Raw genomic sequence first — 26,605 nt, 5'->3', positions numbered from 1 at the left:
TTGCAATGAAAACCTTGAATTTTGCCTTTTCAACCAATGAGGATCAACTTAAAATTTCCCAATACCAAAATTTCCGTCAACCAAAAAATTCTGATTTAAATTTCAAACCACAGATGAATATTGTCTAAAATAAAGGACGGATAGTCTATTAGAGCAGGACGGAAGAGCATATACATGTATTAAAATTTCTTGTTGCTATAGTACTAGTGCTATGGTTTTTCAATTATCCATTGAATACATTAGTCTTCAATGGAATATGTAAATGATATCCTAATGTTAAATGTGTACTTCAGTAAAGGTTCTAAGTCATTTCAATGCAATAGTTTTTTTTATAAAACAAAGGATCTTACACCTTTAGTAGCCAGCAAGCTTGGCCCTCCCTTGACTGTCTGCCTCTCCTATCATATCGTATCATTTTTTTGTTCCCGTAAATTACTGATGAAAACTTCAATATTACTGCAAAATAAATTTGACCAACTAAGTTTCTCTTTCTGTCCAGTAACCATATCTCTATAAACTAAATCATTCGCTGGCCTGATATTTTTCCACTATGACTTGTTGTTTCAGAACTATCAAAGTCTTAAAATTTCTCATTTTGACGTAAACAACTGAAGTTCTCCCTTTTCTGATTAACATTGTCATGCTTCTCAATTATCAGTATTTTTGTCCTCCTGAAGATTACATTTAATGGTATGCTTTGTCCATCTCACAGTTCCAGCACAACCTAACCTATCTCTTCCTATCCAGGAGGTCAAATGTCAAAGGTGAAAGGTAAGTACCAATTGCCACAGGTTATAATCAGATATGCACTGATAGAAGCAGCAAACCCAATCCATACGATGTACAATGGTGCTTTGTGTACTGAGGAAAAAATGGTTCAACCAGTTTGTTGAAAAAATGACAAGTCAATATTGATTTCAGGTTAGTATTCTTTCTACTTTCACTATCTGTATTTCAGTATAATTTCAGTAGTATGCAATTCTTGTCTGGTTGTCAGCCTGTGTAAAAAGCCACATCAACAGTAAATTTTCCACTAGATATGTCACTGAACATCATCTCATTTTGTCATCAAAATGATAATCTGTGTTTTGTAAATTTTTACAAACTAGATGATCAGAAGTTTAGCATCATAGGTAAGGACTGCATGATTCTATTTCCTGATGACTGAGATTACAGAGAGAAACAAACTGAAACGGAGAAGCTGGCACACCAAAACATTTGACTGACATTTCTTAAAGTTTTGCAAAGCTGACAGCGCCTGCCATTACTCTAATACTTGCTTGAATTGTAATGTCATCAGAAGAAAAAACTGGATGAAGGACACACAACATGATGAACTTGTTTCAAATATTTAGAAATGGCTGCATTTACGGGGCAGTTTCAAGTCTGATTCACTCCAAATTTGATGTGAGTGTTTGCAAATAATAACCCCAATCAAAATCCTTATCACTGAATGCTAATTCACTCTGAATGTGAAATGATTGTTTGGGATGTAATTACTCAGATGTGAGTATTTTGATAGGCAGTTTTATTCAAGTCCAAAGCCTTCTGCATTGGAAATGGCAATGGTCAGTTTCTGTTTCATCTGTTTTCTGTTCTTGTACGGCGGTAGACACAATTGATTGAAGCAAGTATGAGCCATCGGTAACCTGGGAATATAAACAACAACCATGATATTAGATTTAAAACATTGTGGAAAAGTACATATGTCATCACGTCGTGAAAACAGTCGCCACCAAATTGCTGATGTTGACGTTGTCCAGCAAGACAACAACAAAATAAAATCTCTCTCATTTTAACTCTAATAAACCAGGATATTTGGACGTAAAACTCATTGAAAGATGACTGAAACTTAGTGATCAAAATCTAAAGATTAATTTGGCAACGTTTTTCAAGTGTCTGAAGCCAAACTTCATGTCTCCATCTGTGACAAACACATTAGTAAATCCATCAAAAATTGAAACATTATTCATTTTTCAAAGTCATTCTACTGATGGGTGTCTGTAAGTAACATGTATTTGTCAAATTGATTTGAAAAAATGCAAATTGTGGTTTAATAACCCTTTCACCACCATGGTTTCACCTAAACCAATAGTTACAAATGGTGAATATGGAGCTATTTACAGAGATTTGGGGGTGAACAGGTTCAATTATCAGTAAAGACAACATGTCTCAAAACGTCTTGCATTGTAAAACTTACATGCTAGTTGAAGTATCGACTCTCATTATCTTGAAAGTCATCTCTGACATTCCACCGATTGGAATCCGTCACTGCCTGTAGTGAACAGTAACAGCTTCTTCTGCATGTGAAGGGGAAAGGCCTTGGCTATCTCCCAAAAGTACCTGAATCAAACAGATGCTGCAGGTGAATATCACTATGAAAACAGTGGACATCGTATACTTTTGTCAATGTTTCTAAAATCAGCAGCAATTTGTACAAAACTAATAAGTCTTATTGCTTGACTTGATAATGCTACCTGATTGGATGATGAAATATTATTAATCAATCACACCAGGGTTTGAAAAATTTTGTAAATGTCCTGTTTTTGTTTATCTTGTCTAGTAAAAACCATTTAATTATTAGCAAATATGCCTGCAAATCAATTTTCAAGAATTTGTGATCCAGTGGAATTATCTGTATCAACTAACCTGACCGGTGGATCTGTTTTAGCGTAACCTTCATACGATGTCACTTTTTCAAGTTCTTCCAAATTGAGGTTTGGATTTCCACAGACCAGGATCTCCACTTCCTCCGGTCGGAGCATGATCAGTGCATTGGACGCACAGACGCTATGGAAACCGTGATAAAATGCAGCAAACTGATGGTATATGGAGTCATTCAGGAGATAATTTATGTACAGGTCAACGTACTCTGCAAGAAATAATAGTTTAAATCAGTTGGTTATGAAACTACTGATACTTTTAAGGTAGAACGCACCTCGGGGACAGATATTCAGACTCTCAAACTTTTGCAACTCTTTTCTGATCTACCACTTGTGGGGGTTCATTTTAAAGCTCTTGGTGTAAGAAAACTTTTCAACGGCTTAGTTTTTCAAAAATCGAACATTTTATTTTATCTCCATAGAGTTAACACAGGGATGGCGGCCATTTTGAATTTCAAATATTGGTAAATCTTGGGTTACTTGTTGCTCTAGTACCAAATTGGCACGGTGACCCCCGATTTTCATTCTTAACTTAGTAAGAGACTGGCTGAAAGTTTCATTAAGAAAATTTGAGCAAAAGTTTAAGTAAGAGGTGCATACTATTGTATAAAATATTCTTACATGCTTTCTTTAATCATAATGATGAATTGTCATAATTATTGCCTTCAACAATGGCTTTCACTGACTGAAACTGTTTCATTTCAAAAGTAACTTAATTACTACGGTACAACACCATCACATGTGCATCTCTCATTAAGTATGTACAGTTAAAACTAACTTTTAGCAAATTCATGGTCTGGGGGTCTCTCAGGCATAGCAATAGTTTCTGTTGCTCTGCGCTCTAGAAAGTTCCTCTATCAAATATTTTTGTCTAACTTATATACCACTGGCAGTACACAGTATACACATATTGACTGGCCATGAGGGCAACAGCATACGTCTGTACCCCGAGGGACTGTGAGTCACCCCCCAAAACAGTCTGTTTTTGGGGGTGACTCACAGGCCTGAGGGGTTAAAGACGTATGCTGTCGCCCGCATGGCCAGTCAATATGTGTTTTATAACACACCTCATCCGTAGCCATGCATAAGAACGTACTATACAAAAAACTTGTCGCATGAATGATGTAATATGTTGAAGTGGTTCGGCAAAAAAGTTTTTCCCGACAGGGCCGCAAATCTTCTGGAAAAACGTTCAATGCACTTTTGATTATCGTTTTCGTTCGTTCCGAGTCCTTGTTTGAAACCAGAGCATTCGGTTCTTCTTCAGAAAGTAGGATAAACCGAGAAATTTCTCGACTATCGTTTCGCTCGGCCGCAGACGACATATTTGTTTAAATTCCAGTTCGCACATGCGCCAATGTTTTTTTGACGTCAGCGGGCATCATTTTTCAGAACTGACGCCTGGCAGGCAACAGTTCGGACAAATGATGCCTGATGACGTCGTTTACGTGGATCAGCACAAAAAGAAAGCATCCAATGTGACTACCAATTGGCGAATTAGAACAGACTGCGGATGAGGTGTGTTATAATACAATTTGTTTAGCTTTCCTACATCACTATTTATATGAAAATCTCTTACTTACCTTTTCTATTGCTATTTGTGACTGGAATCTGATCTCCATTGGGTTTCAAGGAATGTGCTCTTATTGATCCGTACTCTTGTAAATTTACCTGGTGAACAAAAAACATTTCATCAAACATTACATTAGGCATTGATGGCTGGCCAACAGAAGTGTTCTGCGATTAAAATACTTAAAAGTCATGGTCTAAAACTGAAAGAAATCACACTCTGTGACATTAAAATGATGATCACAACAATATGCTTATGACCAATATAATTATGACCTCCTATGGCATATATTCTAAAGTTGATACAATGTGACATATTTGATACATTACATTTAATCATTATTTTCAATTTTCATTTGTTACATCTTCATTTAAACAAACTAAGCACAAACTTTAGAAGGAGTCATTTTCCATCAGATTTTTGTGCCGGAATAACAGAAGAAAGTAACCAATTATAACTGACCATTACAGTTTGCCCAAACCCATTTCTTTCGATGACAGGTGAGAAACTGTATGGAAATATAATGAATGGGATAAAATACATGGCATTGTTTGTGTACCTGGAATGTCATGCAAAGGTCATCTTCAACATCTCCTTCATACTCCAGTAGTTCTCTCAAACCGTGAGCTAAGTCCTGAAGACAAATGACAGATTCAGCATTTACATCTCTTCTCTCATATTTTAAATCATAAAACAAGGGTCAGATAAGTCTCTTTTTAAGAATCATCATTCTCACTCATACGTTCCTTCATTAAAGGGACATAAGCTGTAACTTGTGGCAAGTTTTTCAGTATTCTGCTTCTGTATATCAACTACTGTGTCTGACCCTAATCAATTTGTCATGCTGAAATTTCGAGTATTATTTTTGTCAACACAGCTTGTATGTGTGTGGTGATCATTGTTTATTGTTTACAAATGAATTCTAGTCCGGACTTGAATACAATTTTCAACAATAACAATGGAAATTATACTCAAATAGGTTGTGTTGATATGCTAAATACTTGGCATTAAATTGCAATTTAGGGATTCAATGCAGAAAGTGTAGGGAAACCACACAACAACAGTTCTGAAAACATAGCCGAAAGATACAGCTTATAGAGCTTTAAATAAAAAGCCTGGGTGACTTTCATCAAAGACAGAAAACAAAGATATGTGTACAGGCTTGATCATACTATCCTTAGATGTAAAAATACCGCAATTATTCGGTGTCGCTCAAATTCGATCAGAATTGGTATATACCAGTATGGGTACCAAAGATCAACAATACATATTGTTTCTATCTGTTCAGTGCAGGAAAATTCTACGCTGATGTTATGACAATGATTTCTGCACAGTACAACCAGAAAAACAAGAAATATTTAAACCAGCAAAAAAAGAATGGCAAAAGTAAATAAGGTCTGAAACTTTTGGTACTGGAGTTCAACTTTAGCAACATGCACAGCAGAAACAATTAGTCCCTCTTAGTTGGACCATAGACAGTCTTCCCCCCTCTACTGTCAATGGTTTGATCTGGTCTGTTAATATGTAACAGTTCATAAACAATGACAGGAAATGACTCAAGCCTGTTTCAGACACTGGCCATCACTCCTGCACATTTGCAGGATTTCGCTTTTTCTTACCTCATATGCACATTTTTGACACTGACAAGTTCATTTGAACAAATTCACATCTCAACCCCTGCATCTACCTTTACACCAAATACTGAGATGGTAGCTTTGGCGGTATGGGAGCCTTTGTGTGTGACGGACATACATCCGCACATACCCACAAATATACAGACATAAAACGCCACTCAGACTCATCATATAAGCTCTTTTTGGTATTTATATATAAAACCAAATATGAGCTAAAAATGGCAGTCTTCATCTCCTGTACCTCCTACAGTTAATTTCACTAAGTTTTTACAAAGTACGTCAATCATGGTTCATTAGTCATATGAAAGCCAATATAATCAACAATGGCTCATTAATGATATAAAAGCCAATATAACGTAATACCTTCATAGGTCTCACTCCCAATGACATCACAATGCCCTCTTTAATATATAAAAATAAACATTGGTCCAAAAATTGCCTCCTACTCATACACCACTCGTCAATGATTAAATCTCTTTAATATTTGACAAAACTGGGGTAACCAGCTTGAGAAACTTTATTGTTCAACAAATGTTTTCTTTTGCCTAGCTTGACGTCATACAACCCCATGGGACTGATAATCATGTTTTCCTTTTCCATCGCTGTAGTTTGAATTGACTGAATTAAATGGTACGGAAACAGGCAAGAAAATTAATTGTCATTAAAACTAGTCAACCCTGAACTCACAAACTGCTCTATTTTGGGTTGGATTTTGAACAAAACTTTTTTTACTGTTTCGTGTTTATATTTACTTAAATACTTTTCTGTGTTGTAATGGCTTTTTTGTAAAAATCTGGTAGAACAGGACGAAACTCTATCCCATGTTTTGATGACTTGTAAACCACATTTCATTTTACCTTGGTGCTACATGGAAACAAGGCAGACACTGAACAAAATTTGAACTGACGTTTTTTCTCTAAAGGGAAAATATTCTGGACTTATCATCTAGTTTCTTGATATCATAAAGTGAACAAAGTGCTATATGAATAAAACATTCTTTAAAAGCATATTTAGGTACATCTGTTGTTATGGTGTCTTTCTAAATTTCTGAGTTTTCAATTCTTTGTAAAATTACATGTTTTCAAAGACAAGAATTGCCGATCTCTTTTTGTCTACAATTCTTTCTTTTTCTTTCTACATTGACAAGTACACTAAACTGATGGACTACTTACTGGAGATACACCAGCTAAGTCATCAATGACCATGTTAGCTCTTCCCACGGGTGCTCTGGGGTTGTTATACGGCACGACTGCTGGACTCAGCAACTTCTTGTACGTCACAGGAGGGAATCTGATGTCCAAATTGATGCTGTTGTAGACAGCCAGTCCCATAAGCTGTTGTGAGATTTGTTAAGGGAGGACAGAACCAGTTCTAAAGACAGAGGTACACGTATTCTGACTTGTGACCATTCAGTTACTTTGACAACACTTAATGTCAGGTTTCTCAACTTGCAATTTTTTCCCAGTCTTTGAATTAAAGCAACAAAATTATTTTTTGGGATGTCTAAAAATTCAACATCTTAATGAAATCACCAGGAATGTGGACAGACAGATGCAGACAAATGTGCCTATAAAAAGATCCTATTATATATCGTCGTCTCTTAATTATAGTATTTCTGATACGTGAGCTTAGTCATGTATAACTTCTACACAGTCCTTTATGTGTAATAACTACTTTTGTTTGATGCGTGTGACCCTAGGACATTTACAACGAAGCATCTGGAATTGGCATGTGGATGATAAAACTCTAAGGAACTAGAACGGAACAGAGGTGAGACGGAAAAGTAACTCGCAGCAATACTTCAGTATAGTGTACTGTTCCCCCTGGCAACAAGAGTTACAAAAATATTTGATTTGCTCAAATTAATTAGCCTTTCTTGTGAACCTTTGGGTGAAGTCTCATTAAAGTGATTGTGTTTAATGTTAATAAATTATGATGGAGTATCTAGGTTTTATTTTCACAACCTTCAGATCCGGAATACAGGCCCGGAATACATGCCAGGCAAGCCATGAACTGACGGCTGCTATTAGAAGACTTGGGTATTTCTACATATTTGATTATGCTATATTTGTTATTAATCTTTCTTTTACAGGTCTGATGCAGCATATGGGGAAAAAACCTAAATTTCAAATAAAATGACTAATGCTACGGCATATGTTGGATGACATTAATATCATGTATTGATTTTGAAAATGTCAGATTATTATGAAATTGTGTGTTGAATTCGGTACAATATCCTTCTTTGCACTATCCAATTGCTCTGAGTCGATATGGGTTGTGGCATTTGTTTGATCAAAAACCAAAGTATAACCTGCAAAATTTGTTAGTATACAACTTGTTTTTTGTTCATTTGGAAATGTGTTTCATACAATCTCAAATGTTGATGAGAGATATATTAGGTCTGTTTCACGGTCAGACAATACACACTGACATATGATAAGTTAGTCAATATCGATCTGTAGAGTGTTTACTAGACTGTGCCTCAGGGATAGATATTTGGACTCTGAAATTTGTACAATTTTTTTCTGATTTACCACTTACTTGGGCTCATTTTAACCCTTTGAACCCGGCTCAGACAAAAATGTCCGCATGATGTCATAGGTCACCAGGGGCTCAGGGGCATAGGGTTAATGCCCTTGGAGATAGAAAAATTTTCACCATCTTAGTTTTTCGAAAATTAAAAATTTAATTTTCCCCATAGAGGTAACACAGGGATGGGGATGGCAGCTAGTTTGAATTTCTACTGAATATCAGCAAAGAATAGGTCATTTGTTTCTGTAGTATCAAACTTATTTGCATATTGAGCTCTGATTTTTACCTTTGACTTGGCAAGAGAATGGTTGAAAGTTTCATTGAGGAAACTTTTAGCAAAAGTTTAAATCTTTCACTTTAGAGGCATGCACCACCTTAACACATGTCAGAGAACACTTTCACAGGTGATATATGGAAACCTCTTGAAAGATTTATGAAATCACTTCTTTCAAGGTTGTTTTCCAAGCTGAATATAGAATGAAACATGAAGTGAAAACAGTTTACCATCCTGGGCCCCTTCCTTCCTTCCCGTTTGGAGTATTACTACCGTTAAATGCTTCCTTGTGAATACATCACCCTGCACACTGTTTCCGTATGAAATGTAAAATATCAACATAAATATGGAATTTTCCTGGCTGAGCTTGTTAAATAAAACATAAATGATGAATTTCCAATGGAACATCTTTACGTACACTTTATGGGTATGGCTTCCGGAGATTTACAGCAGCTAACTTTTAAATTTTCCACAAACCATTCGGTCAATTATGAATTCTTGAAATTTCTTTGACATGTAATACGCAGCATAGAGTGTCAGATTGACCTGGAGGGTTCTAAGATTTGGACGGAGCATGTTTCAATACTTTAACACAACCTATTCTGGCACTGCAAAATAAGAGAGATGAAAGTTCACTTTTGATGAAGAACTTTCTGTGAAAGGATACAACTCCTACAAGGTTGAACTCCTGGTTGCAGTCAGTACAGGCGTGGTTAAACCAAAATGATCTTGACTTTGAATCATGTGAAAACATTCCTGCAAAGACAGACATCAACACAATGTCAGTGAAAAATGAAATCTTGCTCTAAACTTCATATCATCCTTTGAATATTGGGGATACAGTTCTGAAAAGTTGCAGTGCAATAGAATCGCACCGAAACAATGTAACTTTACTTCACTGAAAATGATTTGTGTTCAATAGCAATATTGAGTCAAAACTAAAATATGCAGCACACACCTGCAAATTACCAGGTACAATTTCTATCAATTTCATTTTTATATAGATTTTTAATTCCGCACTTTCAAGTCTTTTGAGTTCAAGATACATGAATGACTCACATTTCGTGCATAATTTCTAAACATCTGACATCACAAAATGACACGTTCTCAATGTTCATTCACAAAATTAATGAAGTTACCCTTATAGTATTCAATGAAACTACTAGATACCACACCACTACAATTATTTACAATTAAGGCATAAAAAGTCATTGACTGCCACAGGGGAACTATTTTTTTAATGCATCACCTACCATATTCTTCTCTGAATATTTTGCGCAACAAAAGCAGAAACCATTCCTTGGTCAAGCCGCCCATATCCAGACCAGGCTCTCCGGCAAATGTGACTCGCAGTTTTTTCTTCAGGTCATGTTTCTTTTGAGCAATCTTGGAAGGAGACAAAAGAATGCTGCTTTATATTCTCAACACATGATGACAAGAAATAGAAATACATAAATTATAAAGCCATCATTCAGAGTGGATATGGGAATCTTATAATAGCATAATAATTGAATGTTACAGCCTTTTGCTGAAACTTTCAAGGGAACTTTCAACCATTCTCTTTCATAAAATCAAGAATAAAATTTTGGAGTCATCTGAAAATTTTGGTACTGGAGAAACAAATTACCTAAAATTTACTGATATTTGAAATTTAAAATGGCTGCTATACCCTGTGTTCACTTTGGGGAAAATGAAACTATCTGTTTTCACAAAAACAAGATGGTGAAAACTGCATTTGTTTTGTAAAAGTTTGAAAGTCAGAAAGCTGTTCCAGAGGTGCATTCTCGCTCTGACACACTTGACAGTTTTGCTTCATATCCAAAAATTGACACTGAAAGGAGCAAATCCTCTTTAGATGGTCATTTCATTGTTTTGTGTTTCTTGTTAAAAATTGTAAGCAGTGATTTATTTCTGCTCATTTGCTAAATATCTACTCACTTCTGAATGGTTTAAGATGTACTTATTTTGTCACATCTAACATGCGGTACATGTATGATGGTCAAAGTAATGTCAGCAAGATAACCTTCAAAATATATTCAATTGTAAAAAAGCGAAACATGTACAGTGATATTTTTGTCTCTGTGTATAAAATGTAGTAATAATCTCCTTACCTCATGGAGTGAGTCGCTGACAAGATGTGACCGTCGCACTTTGAGATTTAAGAACAGCATTCCCATATCTGGTACCTGCCTTTGTTGCACCTTGGCAACCAGACTCCGCTGTAAGGAATTGAAAACAACCATGAAAGGCTCAAGTATTTCACTTCTGTACTTTCATCTTTTCGCCACAAAAATTTGGTACAGCCCTATTGTAGCATGGCAGTTTTGGACCTCCACACAGGGACATGGGGTTGAAAAGTTTAATCACAATTTAAAGGTAGTATGCGCCTTGAAGGGGAAAGATTTAAACTTTCGCTCAAACTTTCCTTTATGAAACTTTCAACCATTTTCTTACCAAATAAGGAATAAAAATCTGGGGCCATCCTGCAAATTTGGAACTAGAGAAACAGTGTACCAAACCGTTACAAATATTTGAAATTCAAAATAGCTATCATCCCTATGTTAATTCTATGGGATAAATAAAATTTTTGATACTTAAAAAAACTAAGATGATGAAAATTTCTCTTAGTCCAAGAGCTTTTAAATGAGCTACAACAAGTGGTAGACCAGCATTGAGTCTGAGTATCTGTCCCCGTGGAGTATCCTACCTGAACTGAACTATTGTTTCCAACCAGTATCTTGGACACATTACAATAATTATCGAAATGTTCCAAAAATTGAAAATTAAAGGTATTTCTAAAATGACCTTACAAGTATACACTAGCACTGCATGAAGTGTTTGTTAATTTTTAAACACAGTGTCGTGCAATGAAGCTGAATTTAGAAAGTTGTGAAAATACCAATTATCTGATTAAAATGATGAAGTTTTGCTGCTTCACTGGAGAAGGCAATCATATGGAACTCACTTCTCCAAATGCACAACACCCAAATAAATTCAAAATTGCTATTTCAAGTAATAGCAAACAATAGTTAATGATATTGCCTACTTAAGAAATAATTAAATTTGTAAAATACGTTTTATTTGTTTTGGCCAGATCATTTTATTGATGAAATACGCCTATTTAATCATTAAAATCTAGGATTGGTCTTTACAATATAGACAAGATACCACTGAGACGATAGCTCCACTCATTAGAAATGACACGTTGACTGTGACAAAAGTCTGCTGAGAAAGTAAGTACGTGAATTCTAAATTTGCATACAGGTCGTATCCTGCGCAAATTATGATTGTCATAGTTTGTTGTTGCTTTTCCAGGAAGTCTCTGTTGACATACATAAAGGGACAATTTTGATGAATACTGGTAGATGCTATTTTCATTTTTGTTCCATTAAACAAGCTTACTCTTTTACTTGTCTCCAAATTTTTTTTCAATACAGAGTATCACCCTTGCTATAAGACGGTGCTTTGTGCGTCATCTGTAACGTTATTGTTGACAAATAGAAACCAGTGTTGCAGCCAGGACGTCTCCTTGCGACATTGTCCCCAAAACAGGACCCTACAATTTCAATGGTTTTGACTGGAGAATAGGAGTCAGTGAAATACTTTTACAACTTGTTGGGTTCATTTGCGTTGCTATGGCTTTAAAAGGTCAAAGGTTAGCATCAACGCATCTACCGGTTATATGTCCTGAATTGTATTATCATGTCTTTGTTTCCAAATAAAACCATAAAAATCTGTCTTCATCAATATGAAAATTGAATAGGTAAACTCAACATTCACCTGGGACATTGAGGATTTGTAATTTGGGAAGAGTTACTCCACATAGAAATTTCAAAAATAAAACATCAATTTATGACTACAAGCTACATGAAAAACAAGTTAAGTTAATAAGAGGTGTAACACAGTGCTATTTGTAAGGGATGAACAATGCTTGAGAATTCAATAATTCTCATCCCTTCCAAACAACACTGCGTTGCACCTCTTACTAATTTAGAGAAATATGGTTTTTCTTATATTTAAATGAGATATTTGCCAGGTTAAAGGGTTAAATATGATAAACTTAGTCTTTTTTGTACACCCCATTAGGTGTATCTTCATCAACTTTAATACATTACTCCTTTTGACTTGGGTGTCACAATTAATTTTGTAAAAATTTTTGTCAGAGTTTACACAAGAAATTATTCTGAAAATTGTTGAAAAGCTGCCATTGTTCCGAAATGGCAGTTCATTTGTCATGTGGAATGTTTATAGTGGTTGGCATGGCAACCTTGATTGAAAAGTAGAAAGCGACACTCATCACAGACGACACAATTTTCCTGGATATGGATGAGGGATTTCAGTTGATGAAGCAATCAAACAAGCATATTCAACACTCCATGATGAGACAACTGCATCAGAATAATCAACTCTTTGTAATAATCATATGATATAAGCTCACTGTATCAGAGTAAAAGAGCATTTACACATGTTGACTAGCCCTAGGGGTAAAAGCATATTTTAATATGCTTGGGAGACTGTGAATTGCCCCATAACAGTCTGTTGCAAAAGGCTGAAAAGCTTGGAGAAACAGATTTGGCCAACTCATAAACTCAAGGGGGAACACCGCATGTTGATACAAAAATATGGCCATTTTCTTCACTGAAGGATCAAAGCTGATCTTTTGGTTTTTAACATACTTGAAGAGTGACGGAAGAAGAACTTGTAGTTGTACGAAAAATAACAAGAATACTATCAAACCCGATTACAGCTACTGTCCCTTTAAAAAATACAAATTCCTCAATATCTCAGGAAATACCCACAATTTTACAAAAAGAAATGATATTAACAGTTTTATCATTTTGAAAAAAGAAAGACACTCACCCTGGCCATGACTATCATCTGTTGTTCAGAATCTTTCTGCATGATTGTCCTCTTGGCAGCTAAACTCAGTACGAAAGGATACTGGCAAAATGAAAACCTGAAAGTAGCAAAAAGAAACAGGCTCTGTTGGACAAATTTTCTCGTTTCCTATATATATAATAGCACTGCCTTTGTTGGTCATTTACCAGCTTCTGACATAGGCAGTGTAATAGCAATTTGCTGATTAGCCATAAATTAGATACCAGTGCAATACAACACCATATCAAATTGTACATAATGATAATGCATACTTTTCTCCTGCACATACTCTCTTTTAATACAGAGTATTTTCAACAATGCTGACAACTTAAAGGTTCACTTTTTTCCAAGGAACACTAAATTCAGGTGACTATTTGATTTGCACTGGTGATTTTTGGCTGTGAGAGTCTAAAATTGACTTCTGGGACACTGTATTTTTGTAGATGTCAATATTGACTGAATGCTTTCAACAGCCTTATTCATTTCACAAGCTTGCAAAGTTCCTACCTAAATTGCATACACAAACACACACATACACAAACACACACACACCAATTTATCAATCAAAATAAGCCCTTGCCAATGAAGGAAAAACCCTTAAAGTCGAAGAACATGTTTTTGCTATTAGATTGTACTGAGCCAACAGATTGAAATCATGGCTGTGGGTTAACTCACACTTGATTCTTGGACGGATTTTGCCAGGCGTAGTACTCGGACATTAGATCCATATTATCCAGAGTTTCATTGTAGAACTCCAAATATGGTATGATCGTAGGTGTAGACAAGGTGTTGGCTGCATCTGTTTGAAAATCAAAGAATCACATTAGCAAATATTACAAAACTAAAACTGATGTGAACCTAATGAAGTGAACAATGCATGAACTATGAACAGTCACCACCGATAGTGAGTCACCATTATAAGATTTTTCTTTAAACAAACACTATAATTTTCATAAAGAATATTGTTGTGTTGTCCTTCCAGCATAAGATGTGTAACCATTTCAGTCCTTTCGAGAGGGTCCCCGTATGGTCATAGGTTACCAGGGAGGTCAGAGTTCAAAGGGGTGAAGTGTTGTGATACGTAAAGAAATGAATAATGAAGATAACTCACTCAGAAGTGCTAAAACTTTGGTTGCTGAAGGAATCCACCATGAACATTTATTCATGGATGGCAGTTCTGCACGAGCCGGAGGAAATAAACGTATTGATATGAATTGCACTAATTTGTGTACCAGTGCCTTGAACTTTTCCACAGGCAGTCTGCAAAAAAATGGAAGAAAAATAGTCAAACTTCTAGAAAACCTGAACTACTCAGTGTAAGAATGTAGTTGATATTTAGAAAGACACATGAGTCACGAAGGAATTAAGTCTTTCTGAGAATTGGTTGACTTCAAAACACAAGAGCTTGCCTCTTCAAACTCCCAGAAAAGGGAGAGAAGTGATGAGAAAACCATGGTGTACCGGTATGTGCACACACATTCCGTTTAGAATATACTTCTTTAATGAAACTGCCACTTCTGACAGTAAATTATGATAAGTGCCATGATTGGATGAAATTTTAAAGTGATATTCCACCATATATATTGCACAGAATAAAGGCCAGATATGAATAATTTGCAAATTGATACACACATCAAACTAAAAGCCCACAGTATATGTACAACAGAAGAGAAACTAAAGAATAAAAATTTGCAAAGATACAAATTTTGTTGATAAATATAGAATTCTATAGTTTGTATACCATAATTGAAGTGGAAAATAGACTAGTACTCTATAGAATAGTCTTTAGATTCCAATAAAAGTAACAGCAGAGTCGATAAGACAATGAGTAAATTTTATTTTCAAACTCTTTTTCCACATGATACATTGGGATGATAACAATTCAGCATCCCCACATTTTTGGGTTTGTGTCAAATTTCTGTTCAGCTGAAATGTGAAATTCTGAAATGATTTTCAAGGAGTGGTAAAAACGTTTGATTCACTGAAATGCTGCCGTACGTAATATAATAATTTCACGATGATTGGGAGACATAAACATGAACTTGTGGTTGAAGAACCAGAATGACTTGCATTCTGAATGCAATTCAGACTGAGTATTGATTGAAAGTATTAAAGGACGACTTGATCAAAGGATCTGCCCAATGTCGATCAATGAAGATCAATGAGAAACAATGAAAGTTTTGTGTTACAGTGCAATAGGTAACCCAGGTAAAAGGCATTTGCTTTCAACAACAAATACTCTACAGGTAATAGTATTAACATGTGCAGACAGCCAGATGGCAAATACAATCACGAAAAGCATAAGTGTAGGGTCTTGTTTACGATGAAGGCCACTGCGGAACTGTTGCGACTTTGTATTTCTATGATAAGATCTTTGCAAACAAGACTAAAACGCTCTCCCAGTAAGCAAGAATTAACTTGAAAGATACCGCTTTCTCAAGTAAGAGTGACTGTTTTAACAGAAATGAGTCAATTAAACATGAAGCACTTCACAGTTCACTTAAACCACTCTTTTTGATTTTATTTACTGGTATACATGTAGTTGTGGACAAAAATAACCAATGAGACACTTTTGAAATATGTAACAGAATGAACTCCTCGATAGATGGATATTTTCTATCGTTTTAAATTTAAAATTTAAATCTCAATTTTTTTCAAGCCACTTTCAGGTAGTAAACATTGTCATTTTACAAGGAAAAATTATTCATTATATAATTTATGTATTTTCAATTCATTCAAACTTCACATTGCACTTGATCATTAACACTTGAATTATTACCTTCATATTTTGCCCCTAATTCTTTTAGCTCTTATTTTGTCAATGTGTACACCTGATTTGATCAATGTACATATTCCTAAGGAGGCCTCATTAAACCAGAATTATGAGACACTGAAAATCTGGCTTCAAATATCGCCAATAATCACATCCTCAATAATGGTTCATCAGGCGATAGTTAAAAAATTTTATTCATTAAAAACCTCATCAACACTCATCATTTTAGGTTTACTATCTTTTTAATGTTGATTTAATAATCTGTTATAGAGGCACCTTTACTTTTCTGATTTGAAGTTGCTTCTAACATAATTAATTTGACTGGATCATTTTACATTTTTCACATTAAAAGTTCCCTTTTATTTACTTGGTACAGTATAGTTTTGTTATGAATTGTGCTGTCACTGGATGTCACTCAACTCAATGACTTAGACCAAGATGAAGTCACAGATCAAGAGAAAGCACAAGTTTCTCTTGTATTCTATGTGATTTCACATTGTAGTTTTCAGAAGACCAACTGCAAATGGTGTCATAACTTTTACAATTGTTTGTATGAGCACCAAGATTTTCAATATTCTGACTTCTCTGTTCATTAACTGTACACCCCCGATTCAAAGTAAACAGGTCTGCAATAACAATTTATGACAATGGATCTAGGCCACACCATTATGGCGAATGGGTTAAACATTTTAGCCGTGACAGATCCAGCAGGTGACATGAACAATTTGCTGCAAAAAAGACAGGATGGGCTTTGTGATGATGTTACAGACATACTCACTTTTTGAACCAGTGAACAAGGAAATGATGATCGTGGTCCGTTAATGCAGCCATTTGTCGAAGTAAATGTGCAAATATTACATAGGTTGACGTCGATACAAACTGTGGATTCTGTAACAAAAAGAAAACAAACATAAAAAAAGGTAAACGCATTTATCATTATTATTAATTATCCAATGTGGATGAAGCAAACATTTCTAGCAATATGCTTTTTTTTTCCTCATCTTTCCCAAAACATCAAAAAATGTACAATTTTGATAACATAGAAAATTTAATCATGTCACAATAAAAGCATTTGTGAGAAAATTTCTTATTGTTACAACAGTACAACTTGTTGAGAGAGATGCCCTATGACACTATTTATTCAATCCTAAAAGTAATACACATTGAACAAAAAAAATCTTTTGTGGATGGAAATTATCATTAATGGATGGAACTACGATATGACGACCTCTGAATATTTTTGTAATGGTGGTTTAGCAAATACTCATTCCACTTTGCAAATCTGGGAAACAACATCACGCTGGGTAAATCTCAATGAAAGCAGAGAACTAGTGAGTCAACAACTGTGTTCTATTGAAATGGTTTCTTCTTGCTAAAAGCTGGATCAATTAACCTCTTCCTTATATCCTTGGAGATTTTACGGGCAAATATTCACCATGGAACTCAAAAGACTTCATCATCGATTTTGCTTTCAGAATCTAACCTTCAGCCTTCACGGGTTGCAATTTTAAAATACATTAACAGAAACACTACACTGGCTATGAAAAAAGAAGCCCTCTTTTTACTAAACACCTGTTCAAATTGAATCAATTAAGATGCCTTGAGGATTATTCTGAAGGGAACCCTAGGACTTTGCCTTTATGGATTCGGCAGACTATAAAACCAAAGCGCTATCATTATTTTCTTTATCAAAAACTCCCTTTTTTCGGGGATAACATTTTACGGCTTTAATAATACTATACAAGTGTTGATATTATGGCTAAATACAGGAGCACATTTACTGTATTGTATTAAATGTCTAACTATTACTGGAAAAAAAACTTGTATGCAATATCCGTCCTTTTTGATTACCGTCCATTCTATCGAGTCTTATTGGATTTTTAAAAATTCTGTTGTAAAGACACGCACGCATTTAATATTGTCAGATGCTTACAACTTCCTGCATAATTATCCACAACACTTGGCAATTACTAACAACCTTATCAAAAGACAATTTTCATATTTCTGCAGACACGCTCTGAAAACGACACATAAATGGAGGTTTTCCATTCGTCAAACAACGACGTGCCTCGTTGATTCAATTTCAGTCTGGCACAAGATGTGAAATTACCCCTATTTGCGACACACACAAAGAGCAAATTTCTAGAGTGCAATTAAAGTCTTTTTACATTAACGTTTGCAACACTGCATACATTCACTTGTTCCATGGTCAACTTGATGTAAAAATTTATGAAGGAGAAATTTGATCATTTCTTGAATATATTGCCGGTTCCCTTAGAAACCAAAAATAATGGACCAGACGGGCAGTTGGAGAACCCTTCGATTAATGCATAAAAACCTTGGCTATATGATACACAATCACAATCGGCTCACATTACGTTTTTCATCGCATCCTTGAGAAACCATTTGTGATGGAAATGGTGTATTTACTCTCAGCATGTGAGTGTGGACATAAAAGAAAAGGAACTGTACAAAATCAGGTGATGGATGGCTGCTAATTTCCTTTCGTTTCAACTTTATTTTGTCGGTCTACAAAGCAGAATCTGTCCTTCATTGTGTACTGAAGAATATCGAAAGTAGAAGGAACTCAGGTAGGTTGTTTCTCTCGCCAAAGAAATGTAAGCACATAAAATAAAATATTAAAATCACACATGAACATTGTCATACTTGTGTTACAAAAAAAAACATTTTCACTGTTCTGAAATGGTTACTGTATCACTTTTGTCATTCAGTGGAAGGTGTACGTTCAAATTCTTATTGTCTTAGAATTTTTGAGTCTTCAGTAAATCCATCTTCTATGTGAGATTTTACACTGTGACAAATTAGCATAATGGTTATGAACACCTGTTGAAGCACCAATAGAAGCTGCCCAATTTGCTGGATATCACTTTCAAGTTGAAATTTTGAACAACTGCATTCAATTACATGGGTTTCACCCAAATAATTGTACATTGGACAAAATTCAAAGAAGACAACACAAAAATACATTATGCTATTTTATAACCAATTTCTATGTGTCTTATAAATATTCAGCCAAAACGTATGAATTCAAAATTATGGTTTTAGAGCATTGGCAGCCATCAACAGTTCCACATGACAGTATCTCCAAAATCTCAACACAGACCGAAAGACATGCACAATACGTGACTGTCTGAAACTGCTGACATTACTGCTGAAAATTTATTGATAATTAGACTAACTACACAAATTACGGAAAAGTGGCAAATCTAACAGACGGCAATGAACAATCTGCCCCCTCAGATCTGACAAATGACTGCTTAGTAACGCTATAATTCATACACTGCATTCAATCATTGCATAAACTGGAAATCTGCAACAGGTGGTGACATTTCACTTTTCAATATTGATCAACATGTAAGCACTAGCACTCTACTTTTACCGAATAAAGAAAATCTGAAAATTCGAGTTCAACACTGCGTTAAACAGATAATGAGATCTAAAATATTCTGTGGAAACTCCAAATTTTGCTTAGCTACAATTTACACCTGGTATTCATAAATGAGGTAACGATAAAATGACTAGATTTAATATCTGAGAATAGCTACTCGTGATGGTGTTCTTTGTACCGTAATTTGTGTACATGACTAGTCCACTATTGGTCTATATCAACAGGTTGTCACCATGGTGACCACTTCAAATAGCTCGTTGCCATAGAGATCAGTTATGCTACATTAGCTCATCACTATGGTGATGAACTCAGCTACATCAGCTAGTCACCATGGATATGAAATCACTTTAACAAAATTACTGTGATACGTACATACAGACGATATAATTCATGGTACAACAATTAGATCTAGGAAGTGTTTTCAAACTGTTCTCAGATTAATTTGGCGAAAATACAAACCGCAATGTTAGCAATTACAGCAATATTTTCAATACTTTCACACAGTACCACTGTCACTGAACCCCGGGAGGAAAATTAAAACCATTGGCAACTCTTGCACTCAAAAATAGACTACTCAACCAAGGTTTGGACAAAAATACTGCCATCTAAACTTAAGTTGATTTCCTCACCTAACCACTGAGATTTCAACAACTTACCTGTACAAGGATCAGATACGCTCTCAGATCGTCTTTATTGCGTGGTCTACAAATGAAAACAAATGAATATATTAGCTTCACAAGCATGAAGGAAAATATACCTTAAAGGAATAGTTAAGTTCCCTTTTTTTTTGCTGTATCCTCTTTTTCAGGAAGAAGCTTTGCTCTTGAGAATGATATGCCCTGGTGAACGTTACAGTGGATAGTGGAAAATTTGTGTAGGAATACCTAAATAATCTTTATCTTCGATTGGAAAACAGACAGACTGTGACTGTGGTATAATACTCATTAAGTTTGACTGACATTGACATTGACGTTGACATTGAATCCGTTAACCTACATGCAATATCGGCCGCTAAAACAGTAATTAGTAGAACAGTGTTACCCAGCAATTGATAATGCAATCCCTAGAGAACTGGGAAGTGTGTTCCCACAATGGGACAACTAAAGCTGATTGTTTACTGTTCATTTTCCCTACAAATGATGACCTATTTGAAAGGGCTTATGATTATGCTATCAAAACGAATCTATACTATAAATGATAGTCAATGGTTGACGCGCTTTGTCTGGCAGTCTCAATGGAAACTGCTGAAGGCAAAATTGAGAATGAATAATTTCTTTCCAGGACAGAATAATCAATCACATGCTCCAAAGATACAAATGTAACGTTCTATAGTAAACACTTCAACCATCCTTTGCTGTCCACTGGGTCTTGCTATTCCTGTTATTTGATGCAATGGAACTGTGGGTAATTCAAAACATATGTACTGAGGAGACGAAGGACTGATTAGCTGTATGTGGATTCTGATGAAGTTTGATAACTTTCAACTTGAACATGGTGCCGTGGGTAAAAGTGGATAAAAATTGTTGCTGAACTGATCACTGTGCCTGACACCAGACACTGCAGTGTTTATTATATTAAAGTTTAACTTGTAACATATCTCATCCAATATCCATATTGTGATTCATCGATTTAAGGTCACATGGTGCGCGTTATTTTGGCACTGATACATGCAAAGAGCTAGTTACTAGTTAAGTTTTAGAAACTGGTAACTGACTGGTAAACAGTTTGGACAACTTTTCCCTGGGTGTTTTTGACAGTGTCACCGATGCATGCACATATTCTGGAAAACATAGGAGAAGATGACAGTGTGTCTGGGATAAGGCAAGAGCGCTAGCACGGGAATGTATAGATTTTTCAGCGCGAAATTGGATGAGGTGATACATTACAAAATACTGATTACAAACATCCTGATTGGCTATATTTAGACAGCATGCGTGTATTTCCCTTAAGCCTGAAAGTCACTTAACACAAGTCTCATTCAGTCTATGGCTTTATGTTCTGGGGCAACTTTCAAAATGCTGATACCCAGTCTATATATGCAATGGTATACCATAAATACTGAAATATTGTGAAATCAGAATCTTCAAATATAATACTATTTTAAAGGGAGGGTGTTGTCGGGACTGTGCGTGTGCAACTTTCTTGTTTACAAACAATGTATTTCACGCATGATATCTAAATGCATCATGTCAACAGAGCTGCAGCATTTAAATTTTACGATATTCATTGTTAACAACATGTTTTAACTTTCGTCAATCGCCAACGTAACCTAGATAAAGTGTTTACATCAGTTGTAGGGGTCCCTGGCAACCTTTGAGCACAGTTCCGACGACACCCTCTCTTTAAAAGTATTTTATGATCAGGATCTCAATTGGGAAAATCTAATATTAGCTTTCGTTACATTACACAAATACAATGTTAATATATTGTGTTTCAGCATGTAATTTCATTTCTGAATGGTGGCTTGCATATGGCAGAGAAAAAAGAAGATATGAATGCCCATTGTTTTCAATAGATACAGTAGACCTATGTAGTTTTACAGTGAAACAGGAGTGAAATTTAAGACTCAACATACATTTCAATAAAACATGAATGTAAATTATGTTTTCGTTGCATAAAAGTCAGTTTGAATTTCACAACCTTTAAAAATCGTACACGTTACATAAGTTTGTACAGAAAGCCAGTTCAAAACTATTTTTGCAACATGCTCAATGTTTCATCTAGAGAGGGGGATGGGCGATTCCCCCTCTGTTGATATGTTGGCACTTCCTGGTAATTTGTCAATGCGTGACCAGCCCTCCCCCCAATGAAATGGTGCCAGTCACACCTTACAGATACAAATAGAACACATGAAATCTGGTAAAGGGGAAAAATCCGCCCTGTTGATGCCATCCTTGATGAAACACTGCATGTTACAGATTCACTTAAAAAATGTGAAAGACAGGGTGCTGTAATAGTACTTACTTTTTCATGTCTTTCAGAAGACTATTTATGACTGCTTTGAGTACAGCTTTCCTAATATCACTCGACACCAAGTCTATACTTTCATAAACTGAGTTTACATAATCTTGATTAACACCAGAGTCTTCTATTGTCTTGTACTCCCTATTTGGATCCTTCTGTAAAGCAATAGTCCATTTTAACTTCTGCTAGGAATTTGCAACAAAATTAGGCAAAAAATTTTCATCTGATATTTAACATTTCATTTCTCATTTTTTCCCATTACTTGGAGTACATATGATCATAAAATTAATCACCATAATTATGATGAATGATGTCCCTGAGATGGCGCAAGAATTTCAAGCGACTATCATAATCATGCTAAAGGAATACGATACTGGAAAGAAAGATAAGAAAAAGTACTCTTACAGATATTGATGATGACATTTTTTTTGTTTGATGGTCAAATTAGACTCATCAAAACGAAAATAAGTGACTGCTCAATTTTGTGTTAACATCAGCTTTTTTAAACTTCATATATCCACTTTTGTATGTATCTAAATATGCCACTCAAGCCATCCTTACTTGAGATCTTCATACCCTTGGAAAAACACAATCAAGCAATCATGTCTCGCTCTTCCTATTTATACAACTTCTATCTTGGCAATGATGAATATTAATCTGAGACCAATGTTCTTGGGTAAATTATGAATTTTGCATCACAAGAAAATGTTAACGGAAGCCTCATTCATATCAACTTGATTGATTAAATAATGACTTTAATTATTATCCAGATTATTTATTACAACATATTCATACCTTGAATGTTGCATTTAGAAGTTGGAAAGAGCTGAAGGTGATTTCGTAAAATTCCAACATTGATTTGTAATTGCCCGACAGTTTGGCTTTTTCTATTTCATCTCTGTGAACAAAAGAGAAATATGGTCGATGATACAATGGTTAAATAAAAGGTATCCAGTTATCGATAAAAAAAACACAATCTTTAATCTCACAAAGTAGTTTATGTATAGTTAAACTATCTTGAAGGTACATACTTTGTGAAAAATTTATTGTAAGATAAAATGACATTTGTATAGCAGTTGTAATTTCTAATTTAAGAACTAATATTCTGTGCACAAAATCAAGCAAAAACACATACTCGTACATCAGTGTTCTCTAAAGATTGGAAAAACAGAGAATCAACAAATTTACATAACAATGCATAATTTACATATTCTTTTGTTTTGAAAATGTATTCTTTGTACAGTTATTAACATATGAATAGATTTCTCCAAAATCATAAGGGTGCCTCGTCCCTAGCAAACCCTTGTTGAGAACCCTGTACATTGTCATTGTCTAGCTGAAATAAGGAAAGTGTTAATTTTGTCAACATTTAATGACAACAAATAAAACATTGTTTGAAATTATCATGATGAATTTAGATCAATGATATTAAACGTGACATTTTTTGGCACTATTTTATGGTCAAAATGTTGGTTCCTAGGACAAAATTTTTTTCAGTGTACGATATACATGTCTATGAGAAATAAAACTGAAAGCAAAGTTTCCAATCTATTGGAATAAAATAGGCCAAGGAAGAGAAGAGGTATTTCCTTCAAAGATATTTAAAGAGGATAGAATATTTCGCGAGACTGTATCTATGGCAACAAAGTGGAAACCTGTTCTTACTTGAAGTCTTTATATGTTCTTGGTTTCACATTGATTGGCTCTGGTTCCACTTCCGGAGAGTGAACATCCGGCGGCGGCGCTGACTGTGATCCGGATACTGATGAGTTGACCAGGGAATTCTGACCCGGATTTATTGGCGGCAATTCCTTGTTCGATCCGGGCCGGGTGCTATGGTGGCTACTGTGGCTCTTTGATTTATTTTTCCCAAACGAAAAGAAGTTAGAAATGCCGGAAAAGCGGCCATTTCTGCCATTTCCGTCTTGAGCCTAGAAAACATAAAATGATCACCAACGGTAAGGGTTTGTAAATCATTAATGTTCAAGGGTCTGAATAACTTTTTACAGTTATATGACTAATAATACATGTAAAGGTATTATGACAGCATTGTCTATACTTTTGTTCAGGAATTATATTGATTTGACCTTTTCCAATGATTAGGTCATGGGACAATTCACAGGCATATTGTTTGTTTGCATATAATTACACGGTTGGCATTACAACATTTTAAATGTCCGCGCATGAATTATGTATGACACCTGTTGTTTAAATCGTCATGGAAACAACAAAACATTTACTTTTAATCATCGGAATGGTAAGACCACAATTTAAAATGTCACTTTAATAACATTAATGAGGACTGGGCATCACTTAATGTGAGCACTGAGCAGACAGATGGTGCGTCACACCTGAAGAAAATGCCAACAACAATATTGTTGCAGGACAGCCACAAGATTTAAGGGCCAGTGGACGTAATATTTTTTGGGGAGATTTTAGTGACAACTACAGTTTCTTGTTCTGCTCTCCAAAGTATGTTGAGATACACAACTCAGTCTGTACATGTGTAGACTGCATTGTTATTGTTGACGGGTGACTTTTGGTCCGGACTAGAATTCAAATGTAAACATAACATTGCTTTTTTATTTGAGAAGATGTTGACAAGCTAAATACAAATATCACTTGATATTGAACATGCTTTTGAGAGTATACTAAGAATTTGCAGTTTACATAAAAAAAAATACCGCAATTATATAGTGTCGCTCAAATTTGATCAGAATTGGTTTATACCAGTATGGGTTACCAATGATCAACAATAAATGTTGTTTCTATCTGTTCAGTGGAGGAAAATTCTACGTTGATGTTATGACAATGATTTCTGCACAGTACAACCAGAAAAACAACAAGAAATATTTAAACCAGAAAAACAAGAATGACAAAAGTAATGAAGGTCTGAAACTTTAGGTACTGGAGGTTAACTTTAGCAACATGCATAGCAGGAAACAAGCCCTTCTTAGTTTGAGTATAGACAGTCTTCCCCCCCCCCCCCCCCCCCCCCCCCCCCCCCCTCTACTGTCTACGGTTTCAGCAGGTCTGTTATATATGTAACAGTTCATAAACAATGACAGGAAATGACTCAAGATCAGTGGAGTTGGCCTGTTTCTTACTAGCATGCCATCACTCCTGCACATTTGCAGGATTTCACTTTTCTTACCTCATTTGCACATTTTTGACACTGATGTGTTCATTTGAACAAATTCACATCTCAACCCCTGCATCTACCTGTACACCAAATACTGAGATGGTAGCTTTGGCGGTATGGGAGCCTTTGTGTGTGATGGGTATACATCCACACATACATACCCACAAATATACAGACATACAGACGCCACCGACTCATCAGCTCTTTTTGGTATTTGTATACAAAACCAAATATGAGCTAAAAACAGAAAAAATTTACCAAAAGTTGGTTGACACTTTGCTTACTGTGTGCATAGAAAACATTTACTTCCATTGCTATCACAAATTTTCTGAGTCTTTTGTCGATGAAAAAAAGACATACACAGAAAATGTTATCTACAGGTATACTCATCTTATAAATTATTTGTAATGTTTCTTTTCGTGATACAAAATGCAGCAGTGAGCTGCAACCCAAAGAAGGCATTCCCTCAATCAGCTCAGACAAAATGACTAATTTTTATCAAAAAAATCCCAGGAGACAGATCCTACATGTTATAAAGGCCTTGGCTTACAGGTTGGCAATGCATCTTCATACAACCTATCAATGTCACCTTGACTGGATAATCTGTAGTGCAGCACTTGAAGCAAATTTTCACATTATGCATCTAGGCAGGAAACACTGCTCTTGAAAGTTGTAAAGACAATACCATATCATATTGTATCTGACAAAACTTTCTTATTTATTCGTGTTTGTTTGTTTGTTGTTTGTTTGTAACATTTTTATTAAT

The 26,605-nt window shown here is 35.3% G+C and overlaps 1 protein-coding gene across 1 annotated transcript in view; it reads right to left on the bottom strand.

The window, feature by feature from the left end:
* Positions 1 to 1,397: 1,397 nt before the first annotated feature.
* Positions 1,398 to 26,605, bottom strand: part of LOC139128322 (probable E3 ubiquitin-protein ligase HECTD2) — a 41,195-nt gene continuing 15,987 nt past the window's right edge. Inside the window, 18 exon segments of the mRNA XM_070694117.1 lie at positions 1,398 to 1,649; positions 2,201 to 2,267; positions 2,270 to 2,343; positions 2,650 to 2,872; positions 4,247 to 4,334; positions 4,793 to 4,867; positions 7,040 to 7,201; positions 9,341 to 9,429; positions 9,927 to 10,059; positions 10,785 to 10,892; positions 13,534 to 13,630; positions 14,227 to 14,350; positions 14,663 to 14,811; positions 17,103 to 17,212; positions 20,390 to 20,435; positions 22,698 to 22,852; positions 23,493 to 23,595; positions 24,363 to 24,628. Of these exon segments, the coding sequence (XP_070550218.1) occupies positions 1,529 to 1,649; positions 2,201 to 2,267; positions 2,270 to 2,343; positions 2,650 to 2,872; positions 4,247 to 4,334; positions 4,793 to 4,867; positions 7,040 to 7,201; positions 9,341 to 9,429; positions 9,927 to 10,059; positions 10,785 to 10,892; positions 13,534 to 13,630; positions 14,227 to 14,350; positions 14,663 to 14,811; positions 17,103 to 17,212; positions 20,390 to 20,435; positions 22,698 to 22,852; positions 23,493 to 23,595; positions 24,363 to 24,628 (2,190 nt within the window). The 3' untranslated portion in view covers positions 1,398 to 1,528.

Source organism: Ptychodera flava, unplaced genomic scaffold, assembly GCF_041260155.1.
Source record: "Ptychodera flava strain L36383 unplaced genomic scaffold, AS_Pfla_20210202 Scaffold_49__1_contigs__length_964681_pilon, whole genome shotgun sequence".
Lineage (NCBI taxonomy): Eukaryota > Metazoa > Hemichordata > Enteropneusta > Ptychoderidae > Ptychodera > Ptychodera flava.
Note: the sequence above shows the minus strand (reverse complement) of the source record. Positions and strands in the feature narration are given on the sequence as shown.